Source organism: Mus musculus, chromosome 4 (genome assembly GCF_000001635.26).
Source record: "Mus musculus strain C57BL/6J chromosome 4, GRCm38.p6 C57BL/6J".
Lineage (NCBI taxonomy): Eukaryota > Metazoa > Chordata > Mammalia > Rodentia > Muridae > Mus > Mus musculus.
Window position 1 is genome coordinate 155,809,239 of NC_000070.6, and position 25,013 is coordinate 155,834,251.

General features: G+C 45.6%; 2 protein-coding genes across 10 annotated transcripts; both read left to right on the forward strand.

Annotated features, from left to right (window-relative positions):
• Window positions 1-980: 980 nt before the first annotated feature.
• Window positions 981-15,305, forward strand: Ccnl2 (cyclin L2). 8 transcript variants are annotated; one of them, XR_001784166.2, is made up of 12 exons: window positions 981-3,571; window positions 3,930-4,004; window positions 4,221-4,330; window positions 6,005-6,125; window positions 8,685-8,749; window positions 9,301-9,762; window positions 10,468-11,190; window positions 11,546-11,650; window positions 11,735-11,876; window positions 12,574-12,682; window positions 12,767-12,859; window positions 14,105-15,119. XR_001784166.2 is itself a non-coding variant. In XM_030253679.1 (12 exons), exons 7-12 carry the CDS (start codon window positions 11,098-11,100, stop codon window positions 14,457-14,459), a joined length of 897 nt encoding a protein of 298 aa, XP_030109539.1. In that variant the 5' UTR covers window positions 3,269-3,571; window positions 3,930-4,004; window positions 4,221-4,330; window positions 6,005-6,125; window positions 8,685-8,749; window positions 9,301-9,762; window positions 10,468-11,097; the 3' UTR covers window positions 14,460-15,119. The 8 variants fall into 8 exon arrangements, 4 of the variants coding, with proteins under 4 accessions (XP_011248607.1, NP_997561.1, XP_030109539.1 ...); XR_001784165.2 differs by having other exon boundaries at window positions 9,301-9,314; XM_030253679.1 differs by having other exon boundaries at window positions 3,269-3,571.
• A 6,725-nt stretch (window positions 15,306-22,030) lies between these two features.
• Window positions 22,031-23,860, forward strand: Aurkaip1 (aurora kinase A interacting protein 1). Of its 2 annotated transcripts, none has more exons than NM_025338.4 (4): window positions 22,031-22,497; window positions 22,745-22,832; window positions 23,114-23,559; window positions 23,653-23,860. In NM_025338.4, the coding sequence occupies exons 2-4, from the start codon at window positions 22,778-22,780 to the stop codon at window positions 23,752-23,754; spliced, it is 603 nt and encodes a 200-aa protein (NP_079614.1). In that variant the 5' UTR covers window positions 22,031-22,497; window positions 22,745-22,777; the 3' UTR covers window positions 23,755-23,860. The 2 variants fall into 2 exon arrangements, with proteins under 2 accessions (NP_079614.1, XP_006539158.1); XM_006539095.3 differs by having other exon boundaries at window positions 22,067-22,528; window positions 23,653-23,831.
• The last annotated feature ends 1,153 nt before the right edge of the window (window positions 23,861-25,013 follow it).

The following is a 25,013-nucleotide window of genomic DNA, read 5'->3' on the forward strand; positions in this document are numbered from 1 at the left end:
TAAACTTATGTTATGTAGCTAGGCCTTTTCACAAGACTGCTCTGTAAGGTTAAGGAATGAATTCTGGACAGTCTTTGTTAGCAGCAGCACCTCAGCTGCTCTATTGATGATGCTGTATGATGTAGACTCTTTCTTCCTCCTGTAGAATATAATGTTATAATGTTATATAGTGTTATAAGGTTAGGTCTGTCCCTTGTCCTCTTGGGGTCCTGCTTCACCCAAAGACTGCCATCTCTTAAACACCTAATTTCCATGCCTCCATCAAATTCTATAGTTTGTACTCCCTTACCTTCATTCTTGTGTCCACTGCTTGCTTCCCATAATTGGTCTACATTTGATCTCACCCTAGTAACTCTCACCAAAGCCATTTCCTGGAAACAAAACCCAGCAGACGCTGACAATAACCCTTTTCCTTGACTTATTCTATTCTCTCTTCTAGCTAAGACAGTATTCCTGAGATGTGAACAAAAAGGTACTCACCTCAGAGAGGGAACCATTGACTGACCAAAGTAAGGATACTACTTAGGTCCAATTGGTGAGTTTATCAGGATTATTTAAGAGAGCAGAAATGACCCAAAAGCACACCACAGATTGAAAACTGAAGTGCACTGCAAGCTTACAGGTAGTCCCGTGGGTTCAAGAGTATCTCTTCCAAGCACCTTGGCTTGTTTGAGAGTCCCTTAATAGTTCTTACATGACATGCTTGGGGAGGGTACCTAATAAACCATGTCAGTTTCAGAAACATCCTGAAGTTATTGTATTAACCTTTTTTTTTTTTTTTTTTTTTTTTTTTTGGTTTTTCGAGACAGGGTTTCTCTGTGTAGCCCTGGCTGTCCTGGAACTCACTTTGTAGACCAGGCTGGCCTTGAACTCAGAAATCCGTCTGCCTCTGCCTCCCAAGTGCTGGGATTAAAGGCGTGCGCCACCACTGCCCAGGTTTATTAACCTTTAAACACACACACACACACACACACACACACACACACACACACACACAGAGTATCCAGATCAGGCTACTTTTGCACTCAGCCTGCCTCTGCGTCCTGAGTGTTGGGATTATAGGCATATGCCACCATGCCTAGCTACTTGTATCTTAAAAAGTTTACCTGCTGGATGGAGTGTTTTGCTTCCTTTAAGAGCATTCTTTGTCTGGACTAGTTTCTTCTTCATGATTAAATGTTTTATCTTTGGGGAAATTCTTAATTGCCAGTCACATTTATAAAAGAAAGGCCCACGTCTACTTTGTTGAGCCCTTTGCTCCAGAAGCCATAAATGCCTGTCTCTGCCTCCAGTTGGAACCATGCTGGATTATAGTGACACCATTCCTCATCTTAGGCCATCAGTTGCTTACGAGTCATTCTGAGCTCTTCCCTCAGACTCAATGCACACTTCTAGCACAATATATAACTTATCAAGTCCTAATTTCCCTCCTATAATTTGTGTTGCTTTTGACAATTTCACGTACCTCAAGAGTGATTCTAAGTTCCTGATTTCCTGCCTCTACTTCTCACGTGCTGGGATTATAGGTATGTACTGGCCATGTCTAGTTTCTGGGATTCAGGGTACTAAACACAAGGCTTCACACATACTACAGAAGCTTACAACTCCGTAATGTTCCCAGTCCCTAAAGATCTGTCCTCTCACCACTGCAGGCAAGCTTAAGTTTGGCTTCTCTTTCCTGAGGATTCCTACAAGGCTTTTTTGACTTTTTCATCAGCCTAAACGTCACTGTACTAGGTTGGTGTCTTGCATACAATATGCTTAACACTTTGCCAGAATGTTGCACATATATTACTCATTAGCCACTTGCTATTGATATTGGAGAAGATACACATCCATGTGGCCCCATCACTGAGCTTTGTTTTCTACTTCACACAAAAAAGACAAGATACTGCAAATCACTGTTGAGTTGTAACCAAGCATCCCTCTCCAATATAGGTTTCTCTTCCTGATGGATGTAATAGTCATCTCTAGAACCAGAGTCTGGGTTGAGTGACTAGAGCCAACAGTCTTTTCTAATTCTTGGTTCAGTTTCAGCTTAGGGAATGGGCAGACCAGGCAATGACAATTGTGCCTACTTTAGAGCTGCAGCCTAGGGGTGGGACAGACGGACAGACAGTAGCAGCGTGGCCATTACAGTGAGAGGACTGATGAGATCTTTGTGGGGTCTGCTTAGGAGTGGAATCCAATCACCCCACTACAGCTGGACTATGGAATACTGACTTTTGGCAACCTTGTTGGCTGTTCACCATACCTGAATCAGAGTTATACAGGGATCTCCTTAAACTCCCATGTCCTCCCAATTTTCCGTTTCACCGAACCTGGCTGAAATCTTATCAAAAGCTTGAGATAACTGAGCAGTGACAGGAAACATCTATTGTGTAGTGGCAGCAGCACTGTTTTGGGTGAAACTAAGCAGGCCAGGACTGGAGTCAGGAATATTAATATTGTCTGTAGGGTCTACTACAAGCCGTTTCACCTTGATCTTCAAGGTCCCCAAGCCATTTTTTTGGCCTGTATTTGCTGCAGTAGATTATTGGGGGTCCCCTTTAAGAAAAGATTGTGTATATGAGTGCTCTGTTTGCATTTGTGCCTGAATGAGAGAAGAGGATATCAGATTCAATCACAGATAGATGGCTGCAAGCCATGATGTCGTAGCTGGAACTCAGGACCTCTGCAAGAGCAGTCAGTTCTCTGAACTGCTGAGCCATCTCTCCAGACCCTTCATCTGCACTTTTTTGTTTAGTATTTTATTTATTTTTGCGACAAAGTTTCTCAGCCATGGCTGTCCTGGAACTCTAGCTGTAGAGAGAAGGCTGACCTTGAACCCACACAGATCCGCCTGCCTAAGTGCTGGGATTAAAGGCACATCTGCCCTTTTAATGCTGGCAGATCCACCCCACAGCTGTTCCAGAGCCCGAGGACGGAAGGGAGGGCTGAGAACTAAAGACTCCGAACTAAGTCGCGGTGTAACGTCGTGCACGTGGGACTGTGGGAGAAAAGTTGTTCTGTCCCAACCCCCAAAGAAAGGCGCCCTTCTAGAACCCCTTTTGCCAGGCAGGAGTTCCGGTTCGGGCCAGGCCGCGGAGCCAAGTGGGTAACGAGCAGCCCCACCCGTGGGTGCTTCCGGCGTCGGTGCCTGACGCGACACTGACGGACTGGTCGTACGGCCAACGGCGTCGAGACAGCGGTGACGTTCAGCCAATGGGAGGGGGCGGGGCGGGGCGGCCACGATCGTCTCGAGCAGCCGCCCTGACGGGAAGGGCCCGAGAAGAGTCGGCGGCACAAAATGGCGGCGGCGGCGGCCGGGGCTGCGGGGTTGATGGCTCCGGCGTCGGCGGCCTGCTCTTCCGGCTCGGCGGGAGCGGCCCCGGGGTCTCAGGGGGTGCTGATCGGCGACAGGCTCTACTCGGGCGTGCTCATCACCTTGGAAAACTGCCTGCTGCCCGACGACAAGCTCCGCTTCACGCCGTCCATGTCGAGCGGCCTCGACGTCGATACGGAGACGGGACTCCGCGTCGTGGGCTGCGAGCTCATCCAGGCAGCCGGCATCCTGCTCCGCCTGCCGCAGGTAAGGGCCGGGCCGCGAGCTCTGCAGGGGCCGTTCGCCGGCCGAGGGCCGAGGGCCGGGCCTTTGTTGTCGTCCCGGCCCCCGGCCCGGAGCTCACCGGACCCAGGCGACGAGGTCCGAGCCTGTGCGCTCCGCAGCCTTGAAATAACCCGCACCCGCCATCCCTTCCCCTTCCCCTTCCCCCTCCGCCGGAGCCGAAGCCCTTTTACCCCCAAGAAAGCCTCGCGAGACCCAAACCCTTTGGGGGAAATGGAAACTGTCGTGGCTATTTGTCCTGGGGGGAAATCACACAAGACATTGTAGCCGGGACAAGCGTGAGTCCTGCATTCAAACGTGATGGAACCCTCTCTGTCCCTAGGTGGCCATGGCTACAGGGCAGGTGCTGTTCCAGCGGTTCTTTTACACTAAGTCCTTCGTGAAACATTCCATGGAGGTAGGCTTCTTTCTGTTTTCTCGGAGAAATGAATTGGGATGAAACCTGGCCTGTTCTGCCCAGTGCTTAGCTGAATTCTGTCCTGCAAAGTCTACACAGCTCTTTCCCTAGAGGCCTGTCTGTCTCTGTATCTTCTGGTTGTTTCTAATAGTTTTAATGCCTTGGAAGGTTCTCAAGTTGGGGGGAAAAACACCCGTGTCACAATGTACATTTCAGCATGTGTCCATGGCTTGTGTTCACCTGGCTTCCAAAATAGAAGAGGCTCCGAGACGAATCAGGGATGTCATCAATGTATTCCATCGCCTTCGGCATCTGAGAGAGAAAAAGTGAGTCCTTTGCAGAGCTGTCCTAATGTCTGTCATTGTTAATACCAACCTGTGAATTTACAGTAGATTGTTCGCATGTGCCCTAGATGCTGTCTTGGGGCAGTTGGTAGGGGGGTACAATAACCAGGATAGCTGGCTGTCCTAGCCCTGCTGAAACAATTCCTGTATGACCACATCAGCTCACCACCCTATTGTCCTGTTTGTTCCATGGTTCTGCTGAGAACCTCTGAGCACCAGGTCCCTGGTTCTCACCCTCAGCGCTGTTAGTGTCTGAACTGGCCATTCTTTGTTCTAGTGTCATTGTAATATGTCGATCAATATTCCTGGCCTTTCCTTGCCAGAAACCATTTGTAACAGAAATACCCCTAGACAGCTGTCTTTTTTGATATCTGGTCTAGCTGTGTAGCAGTCTTAACCTCTTAGCAATCCCATCTAAATCTTCCTTACGTGTGTGAACCACATTTGTCACCAAGCCTGACAACCTGTATTTAGTTTTGGGATCAACATGGTAGGAGGAGAATTGACTCCAGCAAGTTGTCCTCTGACCTCCATAGGCACAACCCACATACCAAACAAATGTTGTACAAAATTTAAAGAACAAACACACTGGGTTGATTAAATGGTTTAGTTAGTTAAGGAACCTGTTGGCAAGCCTGAGAGCCTGGATTTGATACTGAAGTCCCACGTTGTAGAAGGAGAAGGAGACAACTGACTACAGCAGCCCCCAGCTAAAACATCCACACGGACCAACAGAACCAGAAAACAAATATCCCTAATAGTATAGCAGTGCACCTAGACCTTGTCCCAGACTTTCTGCTCCTTCACAGGAGCCCTTTGGTGTTTGCTTTATTCTGAAACAGTCTTGGCTATGAGCCTCAACAGTCTTTGAGCCTTCTGTAGACCAAGCTGGTCTCACTCATACAGATGGTCTTGTCTCTGGCTCCAGAATGCTGGGCTTAGGGGACTGTACTATCGTGCCCAGCTTAACAAACCCTTTGAGACTTGACCATGTCTCTCTTTTTGTAGTCTATCTGCAGGTTTCTCATTCAAGAGTTCAACTAACTCTTGAAAATATTAGTGTTCGGGGTGAGAGACTGGGAGAGTATGAGGTGGAATAGTTTTTGTGTTGAACATGATTAGACTTCCTTGTCACTGTCCCTTCAACAACATTTCCAGTGTAATAGGTATAAAGTATCCAAATACGATGTGAAGTGTGAAGAGGCTGTGGGGATAGTCCACCACTTTGCGTAAGGTGCTTAAACATTCATGGGTATTAGTATTAGGTGAAAATTGTCATTACCCCAGCACCAGTGTGTACCAAGGGATGACTTTATTGTGCTGTGTTGGTTCTGCAGTTTACAACTCATGAAAAGGGTGATCTTTTTGCCTTGAATTCTGACACAGTGTCATAGCACTGTGCAGAGATCCTCAGACTCTCCACCATATTCAGGAGGTGTGTTGTTACGCTAGAATATTGTTTATGTGTAAAGTCAAGGTGGGGGGCAGGTGGGTAATAAGTGTATGTAGGTTTGAGGACTTCTAAAATTTTGTTACAGGAAATGTCATTTGTAGCTTTCTGGTGCTGTGGTATGTATCGCTTGGAAATAATTGTGGAATCTAAAAGGTTTTGATCAACCCTGGTACAGAGCATATTACTCTTTGCCTTCCCTGCAGGAAGCCCGTGCCTCTGGTGCTTGATCAAGAGTATGTTAACCTAAAGAACCAGATTATAAAGGCAGAGAGACGGGTTCTCAAGGAGTTGGGCTTTTGTGTCCATGTGAAGCACCCTCACAAGGTGGGTTTGGCCTGGCACCTGCAGCCACCCAAGTCACACTTGAGCTGACTTCTACTGTGTGCAGGAGTGAAGGCCTTGAAACGTACTGAACGGTTCCCCCTCTTGGTTTTCTTGTTTATGTCTAGAACTTAAAATTAGTCCTTTATTTATCAACTTTTTATAATTGTTATTTTTAGCAATATAAGAGTGTTTGAAATGGTGTCTTTTAGATTTCAGCTTTCAAAATCAGTGGTAAAATTTGAAGTGTAATTCATAAACATACATTTTTCTTGCCTGGTTTGGAAGTTTTCAGCTTCATTTCAAGTAGGAAGCCAGCCTTCACTACATGAGACCTCATCTCAAAAATATACAGGGCTCAGCCTTGAGTGGTTTAATCCTAGCACTTGGGAGGTTGAGGCAGGAAGCTCTTCTGAGTTCAAGGCCAGCCTGGACTACATGGTGAGTTCCAGGGCCAACAAGGCTAGGTAGTGGAACTCTGTCTCAGATAGATTAGATAGATAGATTAAAAACAGAGCAACACTGGGCCATGGTGGCGCACACCTTTAATCCCAGCACTCGGGAGGCAGAGGCAGGCGGATTTCTGAGTTCGAGGCCAGCCTGGTCTACAGAGTGAGTGCCAGGACAGCCAGGGCTACACAGAGAAACCCTGTCTCAAAAGAACAACAACAACAACAAAAAAAAACCCTGTCTCGAAAAACCAAAAGATAAAAACAAACAAAAAAAAAAACCAATTGTTTTTAAGCCTACTTTTTTTGTCTCTCTCCTTCCTTCCTTCCTTCCTTCCTTCTTTCCTTCCTTCCTTCCTTCCTTTTTTCTTTCTTTTCCTTTCCCTTCCCTTTCTTTCTTTCTTTCTTTCTTTCTTTCTTTCTTTCTTTCTTTCTTTCTTTCTTTCTTTCTTTCTTTCTTTCTCTTTTTCTCTTTCTTTTTCTCTTTCTTTTTCTCTTTCTTTTTCTTTTTCCTTAGATTTATTTACAAATTTTAAGTATATGGATACTCTTCATGCCCACCAGAATAGGGAATCGTATCCCATGGTTGTGAGCTATGGTGTGGTTGCTGGGAATAAAACTCAGGACCTCTGGAATTGCTGATACTTGCTCTTAACCATTGAGTCATCTCTAGCTCCATCTACATTTTTCTTAACAGTAAAAATTTTAAGTGCATGTGTGTGGAAGTACATTTTGGAGTCCAGAGGAAAACTTCCAGGGATACTTGCTCCTGAGACGGCTGCTCTCGTTGGCCTGGACCTCACCAATTAGGTTAGACTGGCTGGCCAATGAGCCCCTCTACTTCCCCAGTTGTGGGATTAAAAATGTGAGTCACTTGGGGCTGGAGAGATGGCTCAGCTGTGAAGAGGACTGGCTGCTCTTTCAGTGGATCGGGGTTCAGTTTCCAGCACCCACATGACAGCTCACAGCTGTCTGCAACTCCAATGCCAGGGAACCTCACATTAGCACAGGCAAAACACCAATGCGCATAAAATAACAATAAATTAAAAAACAACCACAGTGAGTCACTGCTAGGTTTTGTGATACTCAACTTTAATCCCAGCACTTGGAAGGCAGAAGCAGGTGGATCACTGTGAGTTTGAGGCTAGCCTTGTCTACAAAGCAAGTCTAGGCCAGCCAGGGCTCTGTTACACAGAGACATCATATCTTAAAAAAACCAAATCAAAACAAAAAAAGTGTGAGCTGCCACATCCAGCATCTTAATATGGATTCTGGGAATTTTAATATGAGGCAGGCACTTTACTGACTTGACTGAGCCCCTAAGAACTTAGTCCAGTCGCTTGACTCTTACTTTAGTAATGGCTTTGATATGTTCTGTGGTAGAACAGGAAGAATTCTGAATTCTTTTATCTTAAAATAAACCGAAAAAGTCTAAGCACATGCTGAGCCCAAGTGAGTTTATTGTACTATTTCATGGGTGTCTCATCTAGTTTAGCTAAACGAAAAACTTCTTTAAAACTTCAGGCATAGCTGGGTGAGGTGGTACACATATTTAATCCTAGTACTTTGGTGGCAAAAGGAAAGTAGATCTGAGTTTGAAGCCAACCTGGTCTCCATTTTGAACTCTAGGCCAGCCAGACCCTGCCTCAACAGAGCAACCCCAGCAAACGTTCATGATTACTTCTGTAGCCTTGCCATCTTTTCTTGCATATTTGAGTTTCTGTGATTAAATTCTTGTAAATTGTCCACTAAATATTTTACATGCTTTTCTTAATTTGTTGAATGCTATTTTCATATTTTATACAACTTGACTACTGGGGTATAGGGCAGGCTAATCTCATTGGTGGAAAAGGTGTTGTCAACAAGAATGAAAATGAGCCACGTGGGGAACAAGGCCTTCAATGCCATGGGGTGTGGCTTAGTTTTCACTTGGTTGCACTTTGCCCAACTATAAAAGCAGGTAGCGAGCACATCACAAAAGTTGAGCTGTCTGCCGGATGTCACCAGGAACTCCCTGGGGTATAGCTTGAAGTTCTTTTGCTGCATGGACACCAAGTTCTGAATCCTTGCTCCTGAAGTTTTTGGTAATAACTGCCTGACCCATATCTTCCAGATAATCGTTATGTACCTTCAGGTGTTAGAATGTGAGCGTAATCAACACCTGGTCCAGACTGCATGGTGAGTTGATTTTCCTTGTTTCATGAGACCAGCAAGGGCAGTTGAGGAATAAATTATTTGAGGCACGTGGGCAGTGGGTTATCATCCCATGACTTGGTTATGGGCTGGAGTTGTCCCAGTGCCTGGTGATCTGCCCTATAATTACTATCAGCCTCCCCCAAATTGACAGGGACAGGCTTAACGGTAGGTGGCCTACCCCTGCCCCTGTATTTCCAACTCTCCCACCCTAAGAGTAGTCAGTGGGCTTCCCTCTGGGGTTTGTCAGCTGGGCATAAAAATGTTGCAGGTGGCAGCTTAAGCCACAAAGTCAGTGGTATTGTTTCCAGGGGATGTATCCCTTGGGGGAAGGGAGACGGGGATTTGCTGCAGTCCTGGGTTGATTTAGCAGGCATGTGCTAGAATGAAGCCTATAGTAAAAATTTGGTATTGGGGTATATTTTCCCCAGAGTTAAGTCTGTGGGGTCATATTGCTGACTGAATTGTCTGGTGCTATGACATGCTTTATAGAGAACCTGTTTTGACTTTTCTTTTCTGTACTCTTTCAATCAAAGGGTAGCCTCTGAGGGTAAGTGACTAAGACTTCTCCTCTGCTGTCCAAGTGCTTTGGTGCAGGGACAGCGGCCGTCTTCAGCCAATCCAGTGCAGGCTCTCCACCGAAGGCTGGCTCTAGACTGGTGGTATGCGCACCCGATAGTATAGTCATGGCCGACTGCTGCTGTGGTTCTCTGACGATTGTGCTTCTTGTTAATCGTGTCATGCTTGGTAATTGTATCGATTAGAATTGATAACTGTCTTGACTTGAATTTTGTTCTTTTAAAACTGCTGTACCTGTGCAATAAAGATGCAATACCTTTCTTTTTTGTTTTAAAAAAAATTGTATAGAAAGATATAAAAACTGAAGTGACAAAATTGGCATGGTGGAAATTCAGGCTGGTACTGGATCCTATCATCATTTCTTCCAAGCCCTAAGGTTGCTCTTTTCAGCAGCTTAAGTGGGACTCACTCCAGTAAAGGTGTGCATCTTTAAGTTAAAATACTGTAATTTATATCAAATGTAGCATTAAGTTTAACTATACCTTTGAAGGATTCCACTTTTTTAAGAACAAAGTTAATGAATTAATATATTTGAATACTAAAATTTCCTTACTAGTCGTAAAGTTATTGATGGTTGTGTTTCTATTGTTTAAGCTGTTCAGCTACAGAATGGCTTCTGGGAGATGGGTAGATGCCCCTACTATTCTTGGCTTCCCTTCTAAGTGTTGCTTCCCAGGCCAGCTGCCTCTTACAGGCATCTGTAGAATGTATTATTTAGAATGTCAGAGTGGGTTTGAATGTTACCTTCTCTAAGGTTTTCGGGCAGAGATGCTGGGTGGGAGCAGTTACATCTCTCGTATGTGGTACAGCCTGACATTAGGGTATGCACAGTACCATTGGATATGTTGGGCAGTGTATAACCTCATGACGTGTTTTCTCATGAATTGTTTTTGCATTGTTGATAAAGCTAGTATACCCTTTGGCCTTAGCCTATAAACTTTAAATATATAAAGAAAATATTAAAGATGTAGTCAATTTTAAATGACCTTTAACTTTTCTAAAAATGTGAAGTTTTGTACTTACATATCATCTAAAGTATTATAGCATTTTTAAGTGTACTTAGTTTGATGCCACTTTTAGTGTTTTGTTGCTTTTGTCTGATTTTTGTGAATGTTCATTTTAAGACTCCTTGTTGCAATGGGACAGTTTCGTTCTTTGATAAGCCTGAGAAGAGGATCCCCTTGGGTGTTGGCCTCCTCTGCATGATGTGCCCATGCATCTGAACTGCACCCAAGGGCCTTTCCTTTCCCAATGGACTCCCTCCCTGGAGCTGTGGCTCAGCCGTCTGGAGAAGGACCGGGCGACAAATGCTGCCTGAAGAAAAGGGACACAGAGGACAGCTTGTCTGACAGTTGGGAGGCTTCGTGCTCGGCCTTCTCATTTGAGTTTGCATGTTTCTCTGCACTATGGATTTTGAACATTTAGATTTCTTTAATCAACTACATTTAACTACTAAGTAGCATTTTCTTTCTAAGCATTGTGCTTTGCATGATAGCAGGTCATAGAGAAGGAAAAGTAAAGTTAAAGTCGGTTCTCGTTCATAGCAACATTGTCTGACATTCAGCCAGCTTTTCCCCCAGTGATTTATTTCTTTCCTGTATTCAGAATGTCCCCTGTCACCTATGGGGACTCCCAGAGTACCCAGCACAGTCCTAGTGCAGAACCCTTAGGAACAACCAACCACCTTTGATGACACATGGTGGCACAATTGCCCATGGCATTACAGTCTTCCTGGTTTTGGTTTCAGGAACTACATGAATGACAGCCTTCGCACAGATGTCTTTGTCCGGTTCCAGCCTGAAAGCATTGCTTGTGCCTGTATCTACCTTGCTGCCCGGACACTGGAGGTAAGTATGTGGCTGCCTGGGTTTTAGTCTAGATTGTAGACATTTTCCCAGCCTGTAGGAAATGTTAATATTTATCAAACTAGATTCATTTGCAGCAGAGATTCTTTGTAACTGGCGGGCCATTTTCAGGTGTTTCCCTAAGAATCTTATTGGCCTCGAAGTGCTTTGGTGGTGGTGGTGGTGGTGGTGGTATTTTTTTGAGAAAAGGTCTGTATTATGTAGCTCTGACTGTACTCAGACTCGGAAAGGCCCACCTGCTTCTGTTTTCTGAGTGCCGAGATGATAAGGTTTGCACCACTACACCAGGCCTTGAAGTTTTTAAGGAAAGTAACATGAGAATATTTTGTGTTCCCAGATCCCTTTACCCAATCGTCCACATTGGTTTCTTTTGTTTGGAGCAACTGAAGAAGAAATTCAAGAAATTTGCTTTAAAATCTTGCAGCTTTATACACGGAAAAAGGTTCCTCTGTATGTTTTTGTGTTTGTTCTATACTTGTGTTTGTTTAGAAGCACTTGGTTCTGAACGGGTGATTCTGGTTCTCAGGTTGATTTGACGCATCTGGAGAGTGAAGTGGAGAAGAGAAAGCACGCCATTGAAGAAGCAAAGGCCCGAGCAAAGGGCCTGCTCCCAGGGACTGCGCCAGGCCTGGACAGTGCTGCGGGGTTCTCGCCTGCTCCCAAGCTGGGTGAGTGTCCAGAGTTTATTTCCCACAAAGGGATAGCAGCTTGTGACCGTCTTTTTTTTTTTTTTTTTTTTAAGATTTATTTATTTATTATATGTAAGTACTGTCCTCAGACACTCCAGAAGAGGGCGCCAGATCTTGTTAGTATGGTTGTGAGCCACCATGTGTTTGCTGGGAATTGAACTCAGGACCTCTGGAAGAGCAGTCAGTGCTCCTACCTGCTGAGCCATCTCGCCAGCCCCAGCTTGTGACCTTCTAACTTTTGTTTGGGGATATGTGCTTCAACTTTCTTGGGGTTGAGCCTGAAGCTTACCTCAGTAGTATGCTGTTACTCGAATCTCTAGCAGTCAGAGATTGGTAATTCTTAAAATAAGTCAGGGAGGCCCTAAAGGTTTTGTCTTTATATTAATATGGACAGCCATTCTAAAATGCTGGTTTATTTCATTTTTTAAAATCACATTTACCAAGTTGACTTGTCAACTGATTAAGTTTTTAATCTCACAGGCCAGGATTATATTGTTAGAACACAGAATATGACACTTACTCACTGGGCTCTGAGGAAAATTGGTCTGAACAGAATACCTGTCTGAGTCTCTCATGTTGATTGATTCTTGTCCCAGGGTCTTGTCTTACATTGCTAGTGTGTTTTGTATTGAAGAAATGTCTGATTATGGCTTTAATTTATTACTTGATTCGGTAGAATCCCCAAAAGAAGGTAAAGGAGGCAAGCCTTCCCCGCCCTCTGGAAAGAGCGCCAAACGGAAAATGGAAGGCCCAAAGAAAGCCCAGGGCCACAGCCCTGTAAATGGGTAAGGTGCTTATTGTTGTTGCCTAGGAGGACGTTGGAAGCTGAAGATGCTGCGGGTCTGTAACCACTCTTTTCCTGTTTGCAGCTTGCTGAAAGGGCAGGAGAGTCGAAGTCAAAGCAGGAGTCGTGAGCAGAGCTACTCAAGGTCCCCATCACGGTCCGCTTCTCCAAAGAGAAGGTCTGTGTCTGGAATTGACCCATAAGAGCCTAACCTGGTGTTTTCTCAGGGTACTAGGAGAGGACATAGATGTCTCTTGGCATAGTAGAAACATTGGCTCTTGTTTGTTTGTTTGACTGTTTTGAGAGACAGGGTTTCTCTGTGTAGCCCTGGGTTTCCTGGAACTCACTCTGTAGACCAGCCTGGCCTTGAATCCTTTATCTCTGTTTAATAATTTATTTTTATTTTATGTGCATTGGTGTTTTACTGGTATGTACATCTGTGAGGGTGTCAGATTTCCGTTACAAGATAGTTTTGAGCTGCCATGTATGCACTGGGAATTGAACCTGGGTCCTTTGATAGAGCAGTCCTTGCTTTTAGCCACTGAGCTATCTCTATAACCCTTTTTGTTTAAGGTTTTTGTTTTGTTTTGTTTTGTTTTTTTAATTTATGTATATGAGTACACTGTAGCTGTCTTCAGACACACCAGAAGAGGGCATCAGATCCCATTACAGATGGTTATGAGCCAGTATGTGGTTGCTGGTAACTGAACTCAGGACCTCAGGAAGAGCAGCCAGTGTTCTTAACCGCTGAGCCATCTCTCCACCCCTAGCCCTGGGTTTTTAATTTTATGTTCTTTCCTTTGTTTTTTGAGACAGGGTTTCTTTTCTGTAGTTAGTCCTGGCTGTTCTCAGAACTCATTCTGTAGAGCAGACTGGCCTCAAACTCAGAGATCTACCTCCCTTTATCTCCCATGTGTTTGGATTAAAGATGTGCACTACCACACCCAGGGGGTTGGTGGCTCTTAGCCTGATTGGTTCTTCATTCTTTGAGCTTAAGAGTCTTTGCTGTCTGGTGGTAGTGGCACACACATTTAGTCCCAGTACTTAGGAAAAAGAAGTAGTCAGATTTCTGAGTTTGAGGCCAGCCTGGTTTACAGAATGGATTCCAGGGTGACCAGGACTACACAGATAAACCCTGTGTGTGTGTGTGTTTATATATTTCTTTAAAAGGGGGGCTCCTAGCTGGGCGGTGGTGTCGCACGCCTTTAATCCCAGCATTTGAGGGGCCGAGGCAGGTGGATTTCTAGTTCGAGGCCAGCCTGGTTTACAAAGTGAGTTCCAGGACAGCCAGGGCTATACAGAGAAACCCTGTCTTGAAAAAAAAATAAAAGGGCAGGGGAAATCCTTGCCCCTCTGCTTTGTTAGGGCTTGGCTAGTACAGGTGGCCCTAGTTTTGGCCACAAGATTGTTTTCCTCTCTACAGGAAAAGTGATAGTGGCTCTACCTCAGGTGGGTCCAAGTCACAGAGTCGTTCTCGGAGCCGAAGTGACTCTCCTCCAAGGCAGGTACACCGAGGTGCTCCCTACAAAGGCTCAGAAGTGAGGGGCTCCCGGAAATCAAAGGACTGCAAGTACCTCACCCAGAAGCCACACAAGTCTCGTAGCCGGAGCTCCTCTCGTTCCCGAAGCCGGTCACGAGAGCGGACGGACAATTCTGGAAAATACAAGAAGAAAAGTCATTACTATAGAGATCAAAGACGTGAGCGCTCAAGGTCATATGAGCGCACAGGCCATCGCTATGAGAGGGACCACCCTGGACACAGCAGGCATCGGAGGTGAGATAGGATCCCTGGTGGCTGCCCTTGGTCCCTCCCTGTTGGGCACACCTTGGCGTCAGTGGCCTTGTAGCATGATGTTTTTCGAAAGTGTTTTTAATTGGACCTTGAGGTGAATTTGATTGATGAGACAGTGGGCAAGGTGCCCTTCAGGCTGGCCTGGGGAGTGCTGTGCATCTGTCCCGGTTAATGGTCCACCTCAACTGCAGACCTTCAGGTAGCTGGATGGAACAGCAAAGGCACACGTCCCCATTGGCGTGGCTTGGTGCTATTGACAAGCTGTCTCTTCACTCCTAAACTGATACTCAATTACGTTAAGCCAAGAAAGATGATTTTTGAAATCTTTGCCTATATTAGGTTGTACTTGTGTACATATTTTGCAGTGGTTCACAATGAGAAAATGGCCTTAATAGCCCCCTTGTTCTCTATTCACGTTGTAAATAAACATGTTTAATACAAGTAAAAGCTATATACGAGAACTCAGAATTTTGATTCTGTTAGCTTAACACTTGTATAGAAAATTGAGATTTTTAAAATGTGAAGGTATTTAGGTCTGTGTTCAAAGTCCGTATATTTTTATCTGTGCAATGCTGAGTGCAGGCCACCAGCTGGAGAGAAATTTTACGTGGTTGAATAAACAATTCTCAGGACACTTGTTATGTAAGACTTTGTGGGCTGTCATTCTGGTTGTTTCTTTGAGTGTATGCCTGGGATTTGGCTGTGGGACCCAGGCCTGGTGGGATATTTGTGTGCAACTGTGCACTGCCAGTTTAGCTATATGCCAGGGGCTGTAGGAGCTGTATATGCCCTGGTCCTTGCTCCCTGTTCTCATTAAAGTGTTAGATTTTGTACTGAGCTCTGTGCCATCCTGAAACCATCTGTCCTTAGAGATGAAAGGAAGGAAGATAAGTTATCAATGTGCAGCTAAAGGGCTCCAACCCTTTACTATTTTTATTGGCTTTATTATTATAATTCACAGTTGTGTTTAGACACCGGGGTAGCCAAGACTAGGGTTCCTAGATTCAGAACTATTACCTGAACCCCGTGGACAGTAGCATAGATGAGTTGAGTAAGCTTATTCTTTGAATGGATATTTCCTGTCGGAAGGGACTGGCTCTTGCCAGGGGTTGGTCACTTCCTTAGACCAGCATCTAGAGACAAGTATAGGCCCACCCCCTACCCCACTGCAGCCTCAGTAGCCAAGGCATACGTGTCGCCTGCGTATAATTTGTCTGAGCAACAATGCTTGGGCTCGTCAGATCCTGCTCAGACCAACTTTATGGTTCCCTGTCCCTACACAAAGGTAAGAGGTGAGTCAACTCAGCTGCAGTGGTTCCAGGTCATGCGAGCCACTGAGACCAGTACGTATCATTTGTGGGCCCTGGTGAGAGAAAACAGTTTGTCCTGGTGGCTCCTGTCTTAGGGTGGTATGATAACCTTCCCTTCCCTCTAAGGCAGTAGTTTTTAACTTTTTGGTTGAAAGACATTTTCATAAGGGTCGCAGAAGATCTTCGGGAAACAGATATTTAAGTTATAGCTCATAACTAGCAAAGTTTTTTATGAAGTAGCAATGAACATAATTTTATGTGTTAAAGGGTCACAGCTTTAAGAAGGTTATGAACCACTGCTCTAAGGGGATCCGTGTAGCATGGGGTGCAGAGGCCATCAGGTGTTTTGTCCATAGACTTTGCATCAAGAGCCCCATGGTTCACTGGTCACTTTTATTTGATGCAGGGGGAAGTCTATAGCTTTTTCTTCATTGTGTATAGTACTCTAGTAACTTTGAGAACATAGAAAATAGTAAAAAGAAAAAAAAAACATGACACAAGCAGTATGTTTTATGTTACAGTATTTCCCTTAACTATTAAATTTTAAAAAAAGAATTGCTGTGAGGGAGACAAGCCTTTAATTCCAGCACTCGGGAGACTAAGGCAGTTCGAGGCCAACCTGGTCTCTATAGTGAGTTCCAGCCTAGTACATAGATGTCTCAAATACATAAAAAGTGTGGGTGAGGAATGTAGCTTAGTTGAATGTAGTGGGAAATTTAATAGAGCCATTGTAACCTGGCATAAACTCTCTAACTAACCCTGAGTGATGGTGCACCTAGGCTTTGAAGAAATCTTTGTAAAAGATCATTGTAGGTTTTTTTCCATGTATGTGAGTGGCTGTCTTCAGACACACCAGAAGAGGGCATCGGCTCCCCATTACAGATGGTTGTGAGCCACCATGTGGTTGCTGGGAATTGAACTCAGGACCTTTGGAAGATCAGTCAGTGCTCTTAACCTCTGAGCCATCTCTCCAGCCCCAGTGTAGGCTTTTTATCAGTAAAAGATTATTTCTATGAGCTATCATCTTAACAGCCATGTTATTAAATAAGGTGATAGACTGTTCTATTCCAGGTGTTACATTTCTATAGAATTTAACCAAGAGTTTCCAAAAAACAACCCAAAGAACTCAGACAAATCCTTAGTATATAAAAAGATAAGATTACATAGTTCAAAATTACAAGTTTTGCTTTCAGTTTATTTACTATGAAAATTAAACATTCCATTAAGTTGTAATTAGACAGCCATCATGTAATGAATGACGAATACCTGTGGACATGTAAGTGTAGGATTAGTACTATGCCCTGGTTTTGATTCTTTCTATAGTGTTTGTTTTCCTTCTAAGGGATCACTGATAGTGAGTTTTTAGTTATTCCTTCTATGAAAGAAAAATTTAAACAAAAATCAAACAAGAAAATTTTAAGTTTTGGTCTAGCTGTGTTAGTAAGTCATGCTGCAGCAGTGGAGACTCTCCTGTCATAACTTGGAACTCTATGCTCTGCGATGGTGGGCTCTGGGCAGAAAGGGCTGGACAAGCAGCTCACAGAGAACCTTGAGGTCCAGCTGCCCTCCCTTCCCCCTCCCTCCCCTCCCCTCCCTCCCTCCTTCCTTCCCATCTTTGTTACAAATCTCTTACACAGGATGAATGCCTTCCACATGCCACTGATGCTTCCTTAAATCACCTCAGATCTGTTATTTCTGTACGTTTCCAACTAACCTGAACATAACCCTGAGGATATTGGCTATTTGTAAGCATTTGCTGCATACTGACTGGAGACACCTGAGGAGGTGTCTTTATGACCTTAGGAAACTATTCCTCACTTCATAAGGAGCCTCTATAGGTCCCTGATTAAAAAATTCTACCAGGAAGATCCATTTTCCTTCTTTAATTCTAGTCTCTGGAGCCTTTCTACCTGCATCTGTAATTTTTGCAATTGTGCAGTTTCAATTTTTCCCTTTTCTAAGTCTGTGTTTGTGTAACAAAGGAGGAGATTCATCTCTAGCTTTTGGACCATCTTCATGTGTCTTCCTCCTAGACAATGCTTTGTTTTGATGTAATAAGAGTGTTCCATGTGCATGTACACCTGCATGCCACGGTTAGGCAGGGCATCAGAGTCCAGTGTACAATAGAACTCAGAACTCCTGGAAGAGCAGACACTGATCTTAACAGCTGAGCCATCTCTCCTGCCCTGAAACATCTTTATCTTCCTCTAGACAACATTCTTCTCTGCTGACTGACAATTCCTGGCCAAAATATCCTCCTTTCCCTGTTCCACATCTAATAGAACCTTCTCTGACTCTTCACTCTGCAGCGGCTCCAAAGCATTGGAAATTAATTTATACAAAGACCAAATCTTTAGGCATAGCTTCTCCTCTTTGATGATCTCACCTCAAACCTCTCAACACTTGTTTCAACACCGTCAATTTTAATTGAACGTGAGCTGCCTAAAAGCAATAGCAATGTCACTAGATTAGTACTGAAAGCTCCGTGAGCCTTTTTTCTTTCACTTTTCTCCATTTCCTTTTTTTTTTTTAAAGATTTATTTATTATTATGTCTAAGTACACTGTAGCTGTCTTCAGATGCACCAGAAGAGGGTGTCTGATCTCATTATGGATGGTTGTGTGTCACTGTGTGGTTGCTGGGATTTGAACTCTGTACCTTCGGAAGAGCAGTCGGTGCTCTTTAACTACTGTGCCATCTCTCCAGCCCTCTCCATTTCCTTTTAACAAGCATTTTAGCCATTGGACATGGCGCCACTCCTGAGACGGGAAGTTCCCCCATGTTTCTACCAAATCCTGGAGTCTTGCTTACCTGTGAGTGTCCTTTACCTCTAGTCCTGGAGTATTCTGGTCCCCTCATTTCTTCAAACCCCACACACTGGGCACCAGATGCTGGTAAATTGTTTAACATGGGACAATTAAAGAGAGAAAAGAAAAGTATGTAATGAAGCCTTAAAGGAGCAGGGTGGTCAGCCTCTGTGGACTGAACCCTGGAACAGCCTCTGCAGAAGTGGTTTTCTGATTGTTACACAGAAGGGATCTTTAACAAGTCAATACCAGATCCTTTGATCTGATCTGGGAGTTGTCTGAAGGAGCGCATTACCTAAGCAGTTATCAGCCAGGATTTGCCAGAAATGTCTTGCTACTGAAGTCACGCAAAGGTTTTGAATCTTCTATAGGAAAAGCAACTCCATAAATCTCAGATAACAATCACTGATTATTTATAAAAGAATACTTCAAAGTCTAGGTATGCCAGCACTCTGAGTTTATGTCAGGTACAATGGCTTTATTAAATTTTCAACTATAGCCGGGCAGTAGTGGCACACGCTTTTAATCCCAGCACTAGGGAGGCAGAGGCAGGCAGATTTCTGAGTTTGAGACCAGCCTGGTCTACAAAGTGAGTTCTAGGACAGCCAGGACTAAACAGAGAAACCCTGTCTCAAAAAAACCAAAAAAGAAAAAAAAAATTCAGCTATAGGTGCAAGCTTGCTTAACTAGTACAAAGCCCTGGGCTTCATCCCCAGCACTGCGTACGTAAGCTAGGTATGGTGGGAAAAACAAAAAACAGAAAAACGTTATAATGTAAAATAATGGCTGGAGAGAAGGCTTGCTCTCTCTTCCAGAGGATCTAAGTTTAGTTCCTAGCACCCATGCTGTAAGGCTCACAACCACACTGTATGGCTCACAACTCTTGTTCCAGAGGATCCAATGCCCTTTTCAGGCCATATTCATTGTATGTATGTACGCCAAGTTCATTGACACCAGCTATGAACTTGGTGTACATACATTACAATGAATAGACCTATTAATTTTAAAAAACAATAAAAAATTTAAAATGAAATGGATGGGGGGCTGGCGAGATGGCTCAGAGGTTAAGAGCATTGACTGCTCTTCTAAAGGTCTTGAGTTCAAATCCCAGCAACCACATGGTGGCTCACAACCCTCCGAAATGAGATCTGATACCCACTTCTGGTGTGTCTGAGGACAGCTACAGTGTACTTATATGTAATAAATAAATCTTTAAAAAAAAAAAAAAGAAATGGTCGGTGTTCAACAAGCTTCACAGCTGTGCTAGCGTTAGGATGAGACGGACGCGCAGGCTCAAGTTTAAGTTAAGCATCAGGCTTAAGTTAAGCAGCTACCCTGACTGGCACAAACCAGTCAGCATTTGGCTTCTGTGGCTCAATTCTAGGGTTCCTCAACCTAGGCTGTAACAGGCAGGCCCCAGGGTGGGGCCACCTCTGGCCATTCACACTTTTAAATTCATCTTTATACTCTAAAGAAAACAATTTACACAGACTCTCCCCCCAAATCTTCTACCAGTGAGTGATCTTTCTTTCTTTCTTTCTTTCTTTCTTTCTTTCTTTCTTCCTTCCTTCCTTCCTTCCTTCCTTCCTTCCTTCCTTCCTTCCTTCCTTCCTTCCTTCCTTCCTTCCTTCCTTCCTTCCTTTCTTTCTTTCTTTCTTTCTTTCTTTCTTTCTTTCTTTCTTTCTTTCTTTCTTTCTTTCTTTCTTTCGGGTTCTTTCTGATTGGGAACAAACGAAAATCCCACGGAAGAATAGGAAGTACTCTTAACCACCAAGCCATCTCTTCAGCCCCAGCAGTGCTTTTTTTCTTAGGTTTTTATGAAGGATTAACCTTTGCAATTCCAGATCTGCCTTGGCAAGGTTAGTTTACAGTAGCAATACAATGTCATGGTGTCATGGCTATGTGTCTGTGTTTTATTGCCACCATGGCCAAGCAGCTACCCTGCCCTGGTTGGGCATGTTCTGTTTTGGCCTGGAGCCTGTTTGAGATACAGGGGGTCTTTTGGTTTTTTGAGACAGGGTTTCTCTGTGTAGCCCTGGCTGTCCTAGAATTCAATCTGTAGACCAGGCTGGCCTTGCAACTCAAAAGAGATCCATCTGACTCTGTTTCCCAAGTGCTGGGATTAAAGGCGTGGGCCACCACCACCCAGGAAAGTATAGGGATCTTAACAAGGTTGGCTTTACTCACCTCCTGGAAGACTAGAAACTTGCTAGTTCCCGGGATTGTGTAAGGAGGATGCTTTGCTTGGTCTCTTTCCAAAACTTGTTTCCACTTGCCCTTTCTCTTATTGTCCCTGACTCTACAAAGACCTGTCCCGATACGGGTTGTTGTGAACATGACCATTTCTCTGATGGATTTATTTACTTTTATTCATCTCCTTGAACCTTTAGTTATGCAATCCAAGGAGAAACACATCAAATAAAAGCTGGCCATGTTGAGGACTGGGAGCACCAAGGTGAGGGCTGGAATCTAGAGACTCCATTTGCCTTTTGTGGCTAAACCCAGGGTGAGAGTCTGAACTAAAGACAGACTAAAATGCATAAACCTTCCTGTTTGGGCTAGCGCAGTGGTTAAGTGCTTGCCACATAAACCCGACAACTTGAATGAGATCCCTGGAATTCACTTCCTTAAATGTGGAAGAAGAGAAATGACTCCATGTGTGCTGTGGCATATGCAGGTGCACATTGTGCCTCCCCTCTCGAAACATCATTAGAAAAGACAAATATCTCCAGCATCCCCTCTCGAAGGTAGGGTACACGCAACATCACTTTGTGACCTCAGTTACACAGCTGGGACGACAGCCTGCAATTTCTGCCCTCTTATTGGTTTATGTAACTTTAGCTAGGTTAATGCCTGAGAATGAGATATTTGGCCACTTTGTGTTAAGAATCCACAGAAATCCCTCATGCGAGGCATACGTAGTTTCTCAAATGAAGGAGAACCCTAGTCTTGCACCCCTGTCCATCGGAGCCAGCAGGACTTTCTGGTCCACACTGAGGTGCAGTGGATTGCTAGGCTCTTGCCAAGGAAAGCAGCAGCCGTATTCTGAAGAAGCTGCTTTTAAGTTTTGGGATAAAAATTAACGTGTGTGTGAGGATATTTAAATTTTTCCTCAGGGGGCTGGTGAGATGGCTCAGTGGGTAAGAGCACCCGACTGCTCTTCCGAAGGTCCGAAGTTCAAATCCCAGCAACCACATGGTGGCTCACAACCATCCGTAATGAGATCTGACTCCCTCTTCTGGAGTGTCTGAAGACAGCTACAGTGTACTTATATATAATAAAAAATAAATAAATCTTTAAAAAAAATTTTTTTTTCCTCAGGGCACACTAAAGAAATTAGGACTTTTTTCACTTGAGATTAGCGGCAGGGTAGGACCGCGGAGCAGGAACAGGGCGGAGTTTCTGAGGCCTCAAGAAGCAGAGCGCCCCATTCTGCAGCCAGCCTATCCCACAGGACTATTAAACGACCTGCCGCCCTAACAGGAGGAGCGCCACTTGTCACTTCCGCAGTCCTACGGTCCATGGCGGTACCCGGAGGCTAACCGGCTTGGGAGAGACGAAAGGAAAAAAATATATATATATATACTGTAAAGTCCGCGTGCACGCAGAGAGCACTCTCCGGGATTGTGGTGGGTGTCGGGTGTGGGCACTTTTTACCCGGAACGTTGTTGCTGCTGGACAACAGCGGCAGGGGAAGCGTCCCCTCCAACCGGAAGCGATCGCCTTCGGGCACGCAAGGATCGAGTTAGCGCAGAGCCGGGCACCAGAGGGCGCTGCGTAGGACCAGGGACCGGAAGTGGTCGAGGTCAGAGGCGACCTGATCGGTCCTAACTTCCGGGATTCGGTGGGCCTGTTGCGGGGCTCAGATGATGAGCGGCGGCGGAGCTCGCTTGGCCTGCGTCTGTTTGGTGCGTGCGAGCGTCGATATCGTCCTGCGCTGTGGGTTTCGCTGCCTGAGCGGGAACCGTGGGTGGGCGGCTTACAGCGACCACGCTGGTGGAGAGAAGTAGGGACAGGATTTGCGCTCAGAGCGACTTTTGAAGATGTCTCCTTATCGCGGGTCAGGGGGACCCAGGGTGATGGGATATGCGAGGCCTGCGGCCGAGAGCACTGCCCGTCGCCGCTGCGTGACCTCAGCTGGTTCCTGTGTTCTAGCTTTGAGCGCTGCCGCCGGACCAACTGCTCACCATGTTCCTGGCGCGCCTGACTTCACGGCTGGCCAGGACTGTTGTTCCCTGGGCAGGTAAGACGCCCCTGGACGCGGAATCCACACCTGACTTGGGGATGGGAATCATCGCGGCCCAGCTCGCCTTCAGTAGTCTCCTGTCGCTACTGGGAATAAGAGCCTGGGCACAAACCTTTTCCTGCGAGCTTGCATGTAGTATGTAGGAGCACATCACAACTCCAGACGGAAGGATAAGGGGCAGGCCTTACCATTTGGGTCTACATGTTGCCCTAGCCTGGGTAGTAGTGGTGTTCTGATCTGCTGTGATGGCACTAGTAGCAACTGTGTTGTTTCCCCAGGTTTCAGTCGTTCCTGCCCTGGCTCCGGGGTGATTGGCAGCTATGCTTTTCGACCCCTTTACAGTTTGCAGCCTGCAAGCCCAAGTCGGGCTGCCTCCCTCCCTGGTAAGAGGACCCAGTCAGAGCTTGAGGAGTTCCTGGTCCCCAGGAAGATGGCCATCAGTCCTCTAGAGAGCTGGCTGACTGCTCAATACTTATTGCCCAGACGGAATGTCGAGGTCCCAGTGACTCTGGCTCCCTCCCAGTTCTACGAATGTCCACCTAGGCAGGGGGAGGAGGAAGCCCAGCAGGGAGTCAGGGAAGCCTGGGATGCCACTCCAGTGCAGTGCAAAAACGTGCTGAAGATCCGAAGGCGAAAGATGAACCACCACAAGTACCGTAAACTGGTCAAAAGGACCCGGTTTCTACGTCGCAAGGTCCGGGAAGGACGTTTGAAGAAGAAGCAGGTGAATATGGGCACTCCCTTGGACCTAGACTGACAGTGGTTAAAAGAGGCTTTGCTCGTTATAATAAGTTGGTTGTCTCCTCTGCCCTTGCAGATCAAATTTGAGAAAGACTTGAAGCGCATCTGGCTTAAGGCAGGCCTGAAGGAAGCCCCTGAGAACTGGCAGACCCCGAAGATCTACCTGAAGAACAAATAATCTGGGTTCCTGTCCCTCTGGCTCTCTTGCTGCTTCTGACCCACTATAATAAATATTGGAAGGACTCAATTATTCTAGGCCGACCTAGAGTTTCTTTGGCTTGGTGTGAGATCTCTTCGGGTAAAAAAAGACTCTGTCATAGGAACCCAGGGCCCAAGTGTGCCTAATTGTCCTTGACCTCCAGCCTGACTAATCTGCCTCATTTAGAGATGTGTGCTCTGGGACCACTGAACAGCTCCAGGAAGGTGGACATCAATGTGAATACTGGGTGTCCTGGTGTCCTGGAGCTGAGGGGTACCTGGGTTAAGGGGAGTGCTGATTATGGAGTAAGAGATGATCTGTGAGGACTCAGGAGGGAAGCAGAAAAGGGAAGCTCAGATGTCTCAAGAGATGGCACGTGGTCCTCTGTAGTTGATGAGCCATTTAAGTTGCCCTGTTGGCTGGGATGGACTCGTCTTGCCACAGGGACAGGGTATTGGGGTGGGTCGCCAGTGTTCCCAGATGTCCCAGCTTCTGCTTGGCTCCTCAGCCGTGTGGGTGGGAGCATTAATCAGGAAGGTTGCCTGGATGGTGTGTTTTGCTAGGTTCAGTGTTGACATCTTACTACAGAAGATGCTGTTTTTAGAGTCTAGCTTGGGGAAGAGTATCCCTGCATCAAGAGGAGTGTATGCTCTGAATAGTTGAGGACCTGGAAGGACCCTGGCCTTGTATACCAAGTTATGAGGGAGCTAGGAATAAGCTTGGGAACTGAACAGTGCATCTGTTAGGCCACGCGGGCCCTCATGAACCCTGCTCTCCGATATCACCTGAACTAACAAATCTAGGCTGGCTTAGATGATATTGATAACCAGATGTCCCTTGGGATCCAACTGTGCCCCTGACCAATGAATGTGAATCAGTGAACCGGTTTCTAAAGGCAGGGTCCAATAAGGGCCTTGTGCTCTCTGCTGAAAAATTGAAGCTGATTGGATGGAGTGCAAAAGCCAAAAACCTCTAATGTAGTTGTGCTTTTACTAGTGACCATAAGGGGGCAGCAACCAGGCTCTTGGCATCCCACAGTCCCTGGCAGAAGACCAGAGCAGCTGGCTGAAAGCTCCTGTCAGGGCTCCCCAGCTGTGGTACTCTTCCTGAGTCTGGGTCTCCTGGGGTGACTGGAACAAGGGTTCTAGGGCCAGGGCCTCAAAGATGGAGCCTTGTTGAAGTGGAGCATTCTCTCTCTGATCCAGTTCTGGCCACGTCTAACCCTGTAGCTCCCTGCA

What these genes read in the sequence shown, in the direction of transcription:
- Ccnl2 (NM_207678.1), top strand. Translation starts at nt 3,290, where the DNA reads ATGGCGGCGGCGGCGGCCGGGGCTGCGGGGTTGATGGCTCCGGCGTCG. An exon ending in TCGTGAAACATTCCATGGAG is followed by an intron (nt 4,005 to 4,220) that starts GTAGGCTTCTTT and finishes TGTACATTTCAG; the next exon opens with CATGTGTCCATGGCTTGTGT. An exon ending in CACCTGGTCCAGACTGCATG is followed by an intron (nt 8,750 to 11,090) that starts GTGAGTTGATTT and finishes TTTTGGTTTCAG; the next exon opens with GAACTACATGAATGACAGCC.
- Aurkaip1 (NM_025338.4), top strand. Translation starts at nt 22,778, where the DNA reads ATGTTCCTGGCGCGCCTGACTTCACGGCTGGCCAGGACTGTTGTTCCC. An exon ending in GACTGTTGTTCCCTGGGCAG is followed by an intron (nt 22,833 to 23,113) that starts GTAAGACGCCCC and finishes TTGTTTCCCCAG; the next exon opens with GTTTCAGTCGTTCCTGCCCT. An exon ending in GACGTTTGAAGAAGAAGCAG is followed by an intron (nt 23,560 to 23,652) that starts GTGAATATGGGC and finishes CTGCCCTTGCAG; the next exon opens with ATCAAATTTGAGAAAGACTT.